The sequence below is a fragment of the Phaethon lepturus genome, unplaced genomic scaffold (assembly GCF_000687285.1).
Source record: "Phaethon lepturus isolate BGI_N335 unplaced genomic scaffold, ASM68728v1 scaffold2567, whole genome shotgun sequence".
Taxonomy (NCBI): Eukaryota; Metazoa; Chordata; class Aves; order Phaethontiformes; family Phaethontidae; genus Phaethon; species Phaethon lepturus.
In genome coordinates, this window is record NW_010550940.1 from 22,581 (window position 1) to 36,021 (window position 13,441).

At 39.6% G+C, this 13,441-nt stretch overlaps 1 protein-coding gene across 1 annotated transcript in view; it reads right to left on the bottom strand.

Moving 5' to 3' along the window:
- PTPRM (protein tyrosine phosphatase, receptor type, M) overlaps window positions 1–13,441 on the bottom strand; it is a gene marked incomplete at its 5' end in the record, with an annotated part of 100,547 nt that overhangs the window by 19,792 nt on the left and 67,314 nt on the right. The window contains one exon of the mRNA XM_010290682.1: window positions 3,026–3,142. Within this exon, the coding sequence (XP_010288984.1) occupies window positions 3,026–3,142 (117 nt within the window). The remainder of the gene's footprint in view (window positions 1–3,025; window positions 3,143–13,441) is intronic.

Sequence of the window (13,441 nt, forward strand, 5' to 3'; positions counted from 1 at the left end):
GCTGCTGCACAGATCAGGATATAGCCTGTGTATCTTGTGCATTGGTTTTGAAAATGCTGTCTGTCATGCTGACTGCATTTTTGTCTACCGTTGGTAACAGCTGCTTAGAAAAAGTTTTGCATATAGGGTACTTTTATAATGAGTTTGCTTATTATACCTACAAAAGAATGATTTTCATGTCTGTAGCTTCCCTGCTGGTTTCTAAACCTAAAATAGCAACACAACTGCATGAATCATAAAAGCATATGCTCAGCTTGGAAAGACTGTATTTTTTACTTTTGCTGTCAGCTGAAACAAATAGAAAATGGTGTACATTGCTAGCAAAATGCAGGATGTTAAAAAATGCAGACCTTAATCCTACAAATACTTACAGTGCTGCTGTATGTTACTATCTGAGTAATTCATCTGAGTTAACTGTTGTGCTGTAAAGGAACTGCTCCAAAGGAACTGCTTATGCACACAATGTAAAGAGTATCTAGGAAGTGGTTTTCAGAATCGGAGTGTAACTTTGGGTTCCATTTTCTTAATATTATCCCCCTAGTTCTCAATAATTACCAAACAGCCATTTAAAAAAATAAGTCATCAGTTTATCTCCAAAGAAATCAACTTCTAAATTGTATTTTACGAGCAGGTATGAGATGTTCATCCACAAATAGAAAAGATGGTCAGAAGGAACCTCTGGAGGTCTCCAGTCCAACCTCCCAATCAGAGTGGGTCTATGGCCAACACTAGATCAGGTCACCAGTGGATCTGTCTAGCTGAGCCCAGATGACCTCCAAGAATGGAGACTCCACAACTTTTCTGAGTAACCTGCTTTAGCACTGCACTACTCTCCTTCTGAAGGAGTTTTTCCAGTGCAAGTCTTCCATGCTGCAACTTCTTGGCCATTGTCCCTTGTTTTACCCTCCATTACCGTGGAGAAGAATGAGAATTTGGTGTCCCTGATTTTCTTGAACATCTTTGAGGTAGTCACAGGCTGCAGTTAGATCCTCCCCACCTCTCCTCCTCATCTCTACTACACTGAACAAAGCCAACTCTCTTAACCTCCCCTTGCAGCTCGTATGTCCTACATACGTAATCATCTTGGATGTCAGATGTTGTCCCAGGATGTCACAGCCTGTACTGACACATGGGGCTAGGCTACCTAAGGCACAGAACTTTGCATTTTTCCTCGTTGAATTACTGAAATTTCTGTTGGCCAAATTTTCACGTCCTTTGGAACTAAGGCTCCAATGTTCAGCATTTCAACACCACCCTTCGCTTTGTATTATCTGCAGGTTTGGTTAGGGTGCACTCTGTCTCATCATGCAGCTTGACTTAGAGAGGCTGAAAAGTATCAGTCCCAGCAGATCAGAAATATAAACTTGAGAGAATTATGGTGGAAGACATGTTTAGACTTGACCTTCCAGTACCGTTGGAAGAGTTAAAAAATACGGAAAGTAGGGTAAAAACAAATGTACTTTACTCAAACTACACTGACACCACTTTTAGGGGCTTACTGAAAGACTACCAACTATTAAAAAACAGTGTCTAAATGAAATCTTTTCAGATGGAGATTTTTCTTGAGAAAAAAAATGTTTAGTGCCTTTTATCTCTATCTGTTCTAATGCACTTATTCAAGACAGTTTGGTTATGATCAACTGTAAAATCCTCTAGGTCTTTTTTTTCCGGTCCCAGTTAAGAAGTGAAAAGCTAACATCAAAGCATGGGCTTAAAATTTGCAGAATAGAAATCAACCAGTGCTTCATCTACTTCAAAGTGTAGCCACCGTTTCTCATCTGTTTATTAAAAATATCTAAATGCGAGGAAACAACAGGCTTGAATGAATTCGATGTACCATATGTATAGTGGTAAACATGATACAATATTTCAGTTCGTTCAAACCACGTAATTCTATTATCATTACCCTCAGGTTGCTGTATTGATGCAAATTTAAGTATTAGATTGAAGAATAAAACAGGAAAAAAACTAATTTCTTTGTTACTGTGGATGCATGTACAGAGACCTTGTTGGGTCATCTTTTTGGCAGTTTCATCTACCTAGGTGCAGGATTCTTTGATGCTAAAGATTATGTTCTTCAAAATCATAGTTGAATACTATTTCGTCATTAGAGAGAACCAGTGTATCACAGGCACTGCAACTAAATCAAATGGAGTTTTCTAACCTAATTAGTTGAAAATCTACTCATGGTGATACTGAGAGAATGTTACTCAGTGCACCATTAGGAATATCAAATCTTCCAAAGAGGCTCTTTCCTCATTGTTTTGCAACTCAAATGAGTATTGATACATACAATTAAAACACTTCTATCCTTTAATGGTCTGAATAAAACCCCAGAATTGACACAAAATGTGGGACACACGGATTTTGACTGACCCTGCTTGTTCTCACTTTCAGCAAATACGTTATTTGCTAATTGTATGTTGTCCATATATTGTAAGCTGTTTGGGAGAGCTACAAGATCTAGTAAGCGTCAAACAAATTCATGTCATTATTCTAATAAACAGGAATACAACATGCTGATTGGAACTCTCCATATAAAAATGGATTCCAGATGAAAAGTGAAATTGCCTTAAGAAGAAAATTAGTTTGTTTCAACTATGTCTCTGCAGACTAGGAACACACCGGCCCAACAGATAACAGTATTCTCCACCATGGACTTCTGAATAATGGTGCATGCAGCCTCTGGTACAGACAGAAAATGATTGTGGGGAACATAAGATGGGAAAACAGCACGAATGTGTTTTTCAATTGATTGCTGGGAGAGAGGCTTCGATTTCTCCTAGGCAAGGAACATCACTTTTTCTAACTCAGGCAGGGGCCAACAGTGACAGAAAGCACAGAAAAGTCGCTGCATTTAAAGAAAAACACAGTTTACCATAAGAGGGCGGTAGTCGTTTACCCAAAGAATAGCTACAAAACCGGGATGTCAGTCAAAAGATTTAACTTTCCTGTGTTGAACCTGTTATATTAGTTATTTAGGCAGATACCGTTGTACTGAAGAAAACCGAATTTGGAAACTTACCTTTTCTACTGCAAATGTTCGAATCACATATTCAGCCAGGAGCTCTGTTTCTATTAGGGTTACTTTAATGTCTTTATATATCTCTGTGTCATCTGGCCAGTATTTGCAGCACTTGACCTTTAAAAAATACAAAAGAAATTAAGGTTCATTTATTTTAGAAGGTTCATACTGAATCTGTTCTGTATTCTGTGCAATGATTTCTGGTTTAAAGTGCAATCACGCGCAAAACAGTCACATTTCCTACATGTGGAAATGATTAATGCTTAAGGGACTTTGCCTCTTCTTTTTTAAAGACATCTTTCAGAGTTGCAGGTGAGATTTGTGTGGTGGTTAGTGAAGTAAGGCAAACGTATACGGAGCACAAGGGACATTTATAAGCTGCATAAGTCAGTTACAGTAACTGCTCATTTCCTGTGCTTTCCAACACAGGGTGTGCCCAGAGGGAAAACTACCACCAGAAGGTTTTTTCCCCAACCTCTAGTTGGTGATTTGTCTCAAAAATATCTTCCTACCTTCTAAAATGAAAACATTTTTTTTCAGACAGGAAGGATCTTCTCTACTGTTTGAAAAGGATCCGTTTTCTGAGATTAACTTTCCAAAGGAACCAGTGAGCGGTCAAATGGCAAAACCCAACACTTGACTTCAAGAGGTAAGTTTTATGTCTGGGCCACCAATTCACTAGGTGACCCCAAACACTACAGGTGGGATTTATCTCAGCTCAAACTAAGATGAGTAGGATGAATGCGTTCTAGAGGTGCGTTTATTTTTGTTAACTGTGAAAAGAGTCTAGATGACTGCCTTCGCCTAGGTGTTTGGCTTCTTGATGGCTTAGGTTAGGTGAGATGAATTCCCCTTTCCACCATACTGATTTCAGTAGGCTTCTAGAGCTATGCATTCTTGGCAAATTTATCCTGGGATATGGAGATGGAAAGAAGGTGGGTTTTGTGAACTTTTTCAGATTCACTTTTTTTTTCAGATTCACTTTTTGTGAATTTTTCAGATTTTCTGAGCCCTGGTGTGGTCTAGTTGGGATGGACTCACAGCATTCAACATATTCAGACATGCACTATTATTCTGCCATTTTTTAAGGTGGGTGGTTGTGGGGAGGTAGATAGTTGACAGACTTAAGAATTTTCTTCTCCTTCCTATTTGTGTGGACAAGGTGGTGGGCAGGGAAGCTAACACATTACTTACATAGCTCTCTTTTATCCTGCTCTATCATAGTAATAGCTATGCTATAACCACTGTATCTGGCCATTGTCCAGTAGTGCAGTACGTGCTAGGAGTAGCATCTGTTATACATTTGCTGCATGGAATGGTTTCTCTCTTTCTCACAGAAGGGAAAATTTAAAATGGATCTTCTAATACATGTAAAACTACTGGTTTCCATAAGTATACACTTAAATGGGTTGGGTAAAAAACCCAAACGCTTCAAATACTCAATGGAAAACTGATAGAAAAATAAAACAAAATGAAACTTCACAACTGGTGGAGTATTCCTCAAACACACCTTCAGGCCAAAATATTTGGATGACTATCATGTCTAGTCTTGTGCAAAAGGTAAAACTGATGTACATTTGGATAAGCATACAGTGAAAACTGTAATGCATGATTCAATTTATTTATACAAACTCCACATTCAGTATATAAAGGATTATGCAGAGAGTCAAACCTTGTCCGGTCAGTCAGAAGAGAATGCTTTCCTCAGAATTTGCTTCAAGTGATGTAGCTGATAATCATGTACAACCCCTATTTACTGTCTGGAGAGAAAAGAAGTCTTGCCACACCAACGTAGTAACGTTGGCTGATAAAATAAAAAGTTTGCCTTTGACCTTGGCAGGGTCAGTAGTTCTGACACTTTTTCTGACTCTTTAGCAGGATAAAATTTACATCTGAATAGAACTCAGTTGAAGGGCTGGAAAAACACAACCCCACATCAGAATTCTCTTTAGAGAAAGAGAGTAGCCTGGTTGTAAGCCCTGGCTCCCAGCCACAAAATTATACAAGCATCCTAACAGCTTACTCCTGCTTACACAGCTGATGGAAAGCTCCTCATGCACAGCTGAAGTTCAGGTAGCTATAAGCAGGTTTTATTTATTTCTCTATGCTTTTCTTCAGACCTAGTAACCGTATTAGGTACTGGCTAAGAAAAATTCTTCATATTCTTCACGTTTCATCTGGTATTAAGCATGGCTTCAGGACAACTGGCGAACACCATGTTATACAGTTCCCTTCCATAGCAAGAGGCTTGGAGCTGGGACACTGGACGGTCCTGGTGGTGCCTAGCACTCCTGTACCAGGGCAAGGGTACCAAGACTGCTCCCCACCACGCTCACCAGCAAGCTGACAGGGTGTCAGTGTGGATGAGAAGGTTTCCACCAGCCAAGGGCCAAACCGAGGACCAGTCCCTAAATGGCAGGACCTCTGGCAAACGTGCATTCATCTCTAAAGCACACCTATCAGCTGTAAGCAGTGAACAACCATTTCAAAAGTATTAAATGTTGCTGTAAGCAGTTTAGTAGCTGCTGCCACTATCTATTGTTGCGCGTACTTGATATTTATTCAGATCTTACCTTGTTTGGATGTATTTCCAAACACCCTCTGACAGAAGCTATGTGAAGAACACCGAATGCTCATTTTTTTTTGTCTGTGCTGTTAAAATAATCCAGACAATTCACAATGTTCAAATCCCTTAGGCCAGCAAACCGACTCCTTACAGTCATTGCTGGGAACCCCCTGAAACAGCATTTTCCTACCTATGGCTAAGATGATTTTTTGACTCTCCGTGCAGGATCAGGCAATTCACACTGCCTCCAGACTGGAGCAGCCCACTGACGGCCCCGTCTCTGGACCTGATTTCCTTTTCCTGCCTGTTCACTTATCCTTTCCATAGGTGGAACCTGAACCACATGAAGACGGCCAACGCACGTAGGAAGGGAGCAGCTGCAGTAGTGATCCCAGTCACGGCACTACTCGTCAGCGTGTCTCTTTGTTGCTAACTTTAGCCTTGTTTCTTTCTGATGGGTGCCTGCCATCCTCAAAACAGCTCTAGTTTAGTAACATAAACAATTGGGGGAAAAAAACAAACCCTGGCTGAATTAAATTGCTCAGTCTTGAAGGAAACATGCCTGTTTCTAACTTGGTAAGTCTAGACAGTCTGGATTATGACTAAGAACTAGGGACATTTAGAAAGACCAATTTAGAAGAGCACAGTCCCCACCTTCTTATGCCTCAACTGTTGGATTTGCTTACGCTCTTTTTTTAAACCTTATTTAAGATGATCCCATGGAGTAATTAGGGGAGGTTGCACAGAAGTTCTAGCCTTTCATGCCTCACGCAGCTTGGGCCTGCCGGGGATTTCTTACTCTGCTGCACAGGGGACTTTGGGCACGGAGCAGATTGGAGCTGAGCAGAAGGATCCATGACAACACAATTTCCTGAAAACTCTCCCGAGTGGAATAGGGGCTGTAACAGCTGCGGGAACGGTGCCAGAGCCGCAGTCAGAGCCACAGACCAACACTAAATGATTCACTCACTGGGGGGGGCAGGAATCAACTGGTTTTTTTAAATTCAGGCTTTTTTCCTACTTTTGGCTCTCGTTCTGCAATGCTGCTGCACATGCTGAGCTCTGGACAAGGGAATTCTATGGACTCCCGGTGAGCCAAAAATTAAGTAAATGCTTAAACACCAGTCTCCCACCTCCTCCAGGATCTCTCAAAGAAATGCAAAAGGGTCTTAAAGACAGAAAATACATTAAATAGTGTAAATCAAAATCATACTTATAAAAGTTTATTGGATCAGGGCCTTTATTTGTACAAGGAAAGACAATTGCAACAAAACAGAATATGTTTTTATTCATGAAATATGAGAAACACTGCTGGTAACATATGTTTGTTCATTTTTTCTTTTTAGTACAGCTTTAGCTACTGTGACTTGATGAATCTCTTTCTCTTTTTATAAACATTTGGTACATGTTTTTAAAAAAACCCAAAAACTACTAACAGAAGGTTTAGCTAAATAACTGATACACGAATCCAGAACGGAATATTAAATGTGTTAGATTTTTTTTTTTCACACAGTTGCTACCGTAACAGTAAATATCATCCACAAAGTAGAAAACATAATTTTGAAATCTCATCTGAGCAGAACTATAATTGAGAGTTTGTTCAGATACACCCCACATTTGTATTCTAACAATGTGCCAAAAAATACAGATGTTCATCACAAGATGAGATAAAAGGGTGATTGCCAAAGACATAATGAAAATGCTCTGCTTTAATCTATTCATCCCAAGGTACACTGTCCAATTGTTCCAAACATGTTTATTTTACTAATAATTTTAGAAATTTGGAGAAGATGATTACCTACTTCCATCTCCTAGCTCCATTCCCCAGCAAAATAGTCTACTATGAGAAACTAAGAATTAAAAATGAAGGTGGAAAGTTGCTGTTGTTACTTCTAAATATAACAAACAATGTAGGCAGTGGATAGCTAATGAACACAAATTGTGACTTCTGAAGCTGTATATTTAGCCATTTGGCAATGTGACACATCCAGCTAAAGGCAGTATGAAAGCCAGGACAGTAATTCATTTACTTAGAGATTTGGAATAGGAGGAATATTACAGAATTAATATGTGAGCTGGCTGTGAAATATACTTTGTAGTTTGTATAGAACAGTTTAAATAACACATTATTCAAAGTTTCCAATTTCCTTTGATTCTGAAATATTCTTAGTAAAAAGGTGATAGAACTGGCTATGTACTGCATGGATTGTCGTTAGTGAAGAGCAGTATTATATATTCTAATTTAAAATTAATCTGAACTAAGTAATGATGATAAGTCAGCCATAAATTTTGAAGTGGAACCTCTAGGATATAAAATGAAATAGCCAACCAAGCTCACTGGAGGAAATTTTTAACAGATTTTACAGATGTAGCTAGGATAACATCATATACTTTTATTTGGCTGACTGGAAGTAAAAGGACATCCAATAATTGAAAGTATTTTTATTTAAATACTTTTCAAACAAAAAATGTATTGTGATTTAAGAACGTTTTATAAGCTATAAAATAACCTCTGGCAGAAAAAAAAAACCCAGTCTTTCTTTTTTCATTTTCTTTGTTTGCATTTGAGCAAGTCAGTTAATTGATTTATACCTCATTTTATAGTTTTCTAAAAAAGATATGGAAGAGTATTGAGAAATACAACATTTAAGATACTATTTGGCACCATCAGATGAATGGGTCTGTACAAAGGCAGCCAGAAATCTTTATGTTGTTCACAGCTCCCAGAGCGGGGGAGATGTCTCCATGATTTTTACTAGCTCGGTCTAATTTCTTTCAGTGATGACTCAGAGCTGATATAATTCTCCGCATTCTGCTGCCCCGTGTTGCCCCAGCAGCGCAATCCTAGGTTGCCTGGTGGATGCACTCTCAATCAGCTTCTGCCCAGAAGAGCTGGCTTTCTGGACATGTCCAGCAGTTGCCATGCACTAATGCTTTCCACCTGAGGGAATGAGTGCCAACCCTTTGCTCTTAAGGATCAGGTGTACTGTTAGCATATCGTCATCCTGGTAGCTTGGGTTAGATATTAAGACGACAGGCCAAACCCATGGTGTGACCTTCCTTTGGCCATAAAAAAGAATTAGTTTAGAAGAATTGCTTTAGGGTAAAGATAATCCAAGGCAAAACTGTTGTAGTGTTCCCACCTTCGTTGCTAATACCAGCCAAAGAATATGGATTGCCTCTATTTCATTGCTTATGTTTAGGCAATTTTGTCTCCTACTGGTCCTTAAAAAAGGCTGTAAATTAGTGCAAATGTAGTACAGCCCTGGAGGAGAAAAGGCTGAGCACAGAGCACATGAGAAGGGTGGCCCCATGCCAAGATGATAGATGGTTACAGGATTAGCTGGAGCTCTTCAGAGCCTGTCTTAATCCCTTGCACAACTGTGAAATCATGTGCCTATCGCTCGGATCCTGTGCTCTGAGGACCTGATGTACCTGCATTGAGCAGAACAGCCTGTGCACTGAATCATGCTTCCGTTCCAAGAGCAAAATCATGCCATTTGTTGAGCTACAGAGCACCACCAAGTTAGCGGATTGCCTTCTGGCTCTGAAACCTGATCATCTGATGTTAGGTTAGAAAGCTCTACATGTTACTCTACTGGGTAAGGTAAAATTGTGTCAGTGCCTCCAGGATACTTCTTCTTTGAGAGGGAGACTGAGAGATTAATTTCACAAGACTGCTGAAGTGAGGAGACTTGCAGTGATGAAGACATTTCGCTAGCCCCGACATTTCAAAGAACAACTTGAAGCCCTCTTTGCCAACTGCACTTACACTCGCATCCTACACCTTAGCAGCACTTCAATAGCTAGCCCAACAAGGGGGCCGATGCATTTGCATATCCTTAAACCTCTTCTATTTACTTCTAAAAGTGAATTATGTCAATTAGATTAGTGAGCATTAAGATATTAATCTCTGTTGATTAACATTCTTTGAAACACAGCTTTTACTTGAAACGAGAATGCATCAAAACACTTGAAAGCTGAAACCATGTCTGCTTTGAGTGACATGGGACAGTGCTGAATGCTTGTAGGTTGATGTCCTGTTTGATGCTGCTAATCTGGGAACATCTTTATTAAATGACTGCAAAGAATGCTTCCTCCTCTTTCCTGAAGAGCAACAGCCAATTTTTTTCCCTAAGGGCTCCTCCCTGCTACACATAATGGAATAATGCCAACTTGTTATTTCTGGTTAGGAGTCTAGAAAGCTGAAATCTGTTTTGACGACTAGAGGGGTTCACTGACTTGAAAGATTAACAATAGTTTTAAATTACGATACTTTCCTTTTTCTCATTGATACCATGTAAAAAAATAAACTCTGCTCTCTTCAATAGGAGATACTGGAATTACAGTGAAACCAATAGTAAAACAGAATATGTACCATACACACAGGTCCCAGGTTTTCTGGGTACACATGATTAAGAAAAAATTCTTCTCTACATGGGGAAGGACACCATTTAGAGGTTTCAGAAGTTGAGACTACAATTACCTAGAGGTAGGGAAGGGTTTTACAGAGCAACCTTTCTCCTTCTTGTTTATAAAATGCGGTTTCTTTCTTTCAGTAGAAAAGTTAAAATGAAATCTTAGTCACCAATATGCTTACAAACTCTTTGGCACACCTCCTAAGGAGCGCTAATGCCAGAATCCTGAACTAATTCCAATGTAGGTAATTTGGCTTATTACCTTTAGAGGCAGTTTCAATTAGATAGAGTGTTCTTCCATTTATACCAAATACAAATGTGCTGCTTGTGAGACGTGTTGAGGAGTTACTGTTTTCACCTCTGCAATATCTCCATAATAGGTGATCTGAATCTTAAACACAATTTGAATTTACCTTTGTTTATTCTTCTGCATGGAAGATAATCAAAACTTGTAACATGTGTAAGTGCAAGCTTCATAATAGCTTTGTGTGAAAAACCTCCTTTTTTATTCTAAGAATAGGTGGCAAGTCCCCTGGCAATTTCACACAGCTTTTATGTTGCTGAAATTTCCTATAAAGTTTTTGTTTTGTTCTTGCAATGTGTTTTCAGTAAGAATTCTTTGGACAGGGTTTTATTTGGCAGTTTTTCTTGGATGTCTCATGTCTGTCTATAACAGAAACAAATCATCAGGTGGACCTGAAGATCTGGTTCAACATAAAGACTTCTGGATTTTGTTTGTTAAGGAAACTTATTTGTTTCTATCTGGTTTAGAAATGTTTCTTGAATGCTGACCAAGGTTGCACATCCTGAGCAAGGACCAAGCTTGGACCCAAGGCCCCAGCATGTGCACATATGACCGCTTAGAGCTGCGCCCACACAGTCTTTCCTGAGAAGAACTCTTTCCTGACAGATTTTATCTTACAACAGGGAACTTTTTTAGTCAACCAGCAGCAAGGAGATAGTCTCTTTCTGTCAGAAGACCTTTGTATGGGTCTCCTCACTGTCATGTAGACCCCAATACTTTTTTAAGCATGAAAAGTCAGACCCATCAACATTTTTGCAGCCAGGCAGATGAGAGTGCCATGTATGTAGCATGGCAGCCACAGGTCCAGTAAAACAAGCAAAGGAAAAGCTAAGTCGCCACTGTGTTCTTTCTTTTTCCCTGTGCCAGCCTGGGAAAGGGATACAGCCCTGCCAGCTCCTGAGAGGGAAAAGTCACCCAGGAGGAGTGTGAGATGGCTATCGGGAAAGCACGGCACTCCTGAGAGAGAAGGTGGCCGTGAGAGGCTGTTTCAGTAGCGCTAAGGTGTGCGTGCAGGCACAGGGGCTATTTACCAGTCTATGGCTGACCTTCATTCCCCTGTTTGTGTAACATCCATTCTGCTGTAGTCAACCTCGCCTTCTTTCAAAAAAAGGGTCTTTTGTATGCTTATTAACACTATTAGCACTGGATGTTTTCTAATTCTGGATAATAATTGTGAAACTCTAATTACTGTAATTACTATGCTCCTGGGGTGAGGTTTTATTTTTTATAATTATTTCTAGCGATTTTTTTGGTAAATACTTTGTTATATTAAAAGCGTGATAGACAATCCTGAGTCCTTGCAGCACATTTATGTATCAACCTCCTCCACTGAATTTCATCAGTGCATTTCACCATTTATTAATCAGATATTACTAACTTATTTCTGCCTCAAGCAAAAACAAGGAGTGGGAGAGAAAGTGACTACTGACAAATGACAAATGATGTGACATGCCAAGTTTGATTCTGCCAACCAAGTATTAGTACTGGCCTAACAAGAGCAAAGATGGAGGTGACAGCTAGATGGCACAATTGAATATATTCTAAATCTTCCCAGCATAATCCTTTAAGGAGGAAAGAACTATTTCAATGTGTTCAAACATTGAAACACTTGAAGAAGCAACCTGAGACTTTGGCCAGTACATAAAGACCTTGATCCAGTTCCCATTGCTTTCCACAGAAGGATCCAGCTCTGTTTTTTGGAGTCTGTACTCCACAGCAGTCTTGGAATAAGCAAGATGTTCTCTTGTTTCTGTTTCTGATCACCTCTACACTGGTGGGATAAAAAGTTTTGTTTCTTCTAGAATAATCCACCAGATTATGTTAAGTCTCTCAGGAAAAGATGTCTGAATTTACACTATCATCTTCAGTTGCTCTACTACTTACAAATGTGAGCATGCAGGCCTCTTGCATTAATATAATCCAAAATACATTCTTTCGAAATAGCTTGTGGTCACACTGATAGACTTTTATGAGCCTTGGTTTTGCTTTTACCTGTTAGTGTGTGGTTTGGAAAATTCTGACTCTTGCACTAAAATGTAGGTATATTATACCATAAATTGTCATTCCCTTTTTGAGAACTTCATTGTGAGCGGAAAGTTGTTGACCCCAGCATGAAGACGACAGAGACTTTTTCAAGGCTGCTTCAACGGCTGCTTTTTGGTTTTTTTGTACAAGTTCTTACGTCAACCTAGACCAATCTCAACTAAAAACCACTTCATAATCCATTATCAAAGAACTGTTCATGCAACTCAGCAATGATTTTTCTGTGAGACTGTGAGACCTCATTTAGATTTTTAATAAACAGTCACATTCTAATGAGGTCTTCATAAAACTGACTAAATATGTTTAGAAATCATTAGCTTAAATTACCAGTACAAAAGTCTCCTTAGGGAGCCCTGCAGATTTTGTCATAAGACTTCTGGCAGATGGATTAGTATAATAGCACAAGTGAGTTCTGAATTTCCACACAAGCAGTGTAAATGTGAGTGACTGGGTAACAGGCTACTCGATAAAGAGCTAAATGTCCCTCAGGTGGGTTCATTAAAGAGAGAAAACAATCAAAACACATTTCTCTGCCATTTAAATACCAGGTGCACAGCAGTCTGCAGGTGCCAGAAACACTGACAAGGGTCCCTTGCCGGAACACACAGGAGCTTAAAGGGATGCATGGTTTTGACAAGTGTGCCTCAGATAATGACAGATATTGGCAGATGTACCCGGACCCTGCTGGAGGGTAATGCGGGGACTGAGTCATTTGCAGCAGGTGCTTGCATTAGGGACAGCCTCATGGTGATTCCTCCATCTGCAATTAAAACAGTCCTGATGCATAATGCTCCAGGGCAAGAAGCAAGTTCCTAGCACTGATTTAATGACTATCCAGCCAGTCCTGGTAAACAAATACGCCCCCTCAATGATTAATTCATGAAGGACGTACACTGTGTGGCAAACATGTTAAATAGATATTCCTCTTCCCTGAAAATACAAAGGAATTTTCCTCCTCAGCTTACAATGGGTCAAGAGGGTTAAAAAATAAAAATAATAAACCCCTATAAATCTTATACCAGCGATGGCAATTGAAATAGAAAACCTCAAGGTTGGGAAGGTTACAAGGCTCGTCCTGCAGGAAT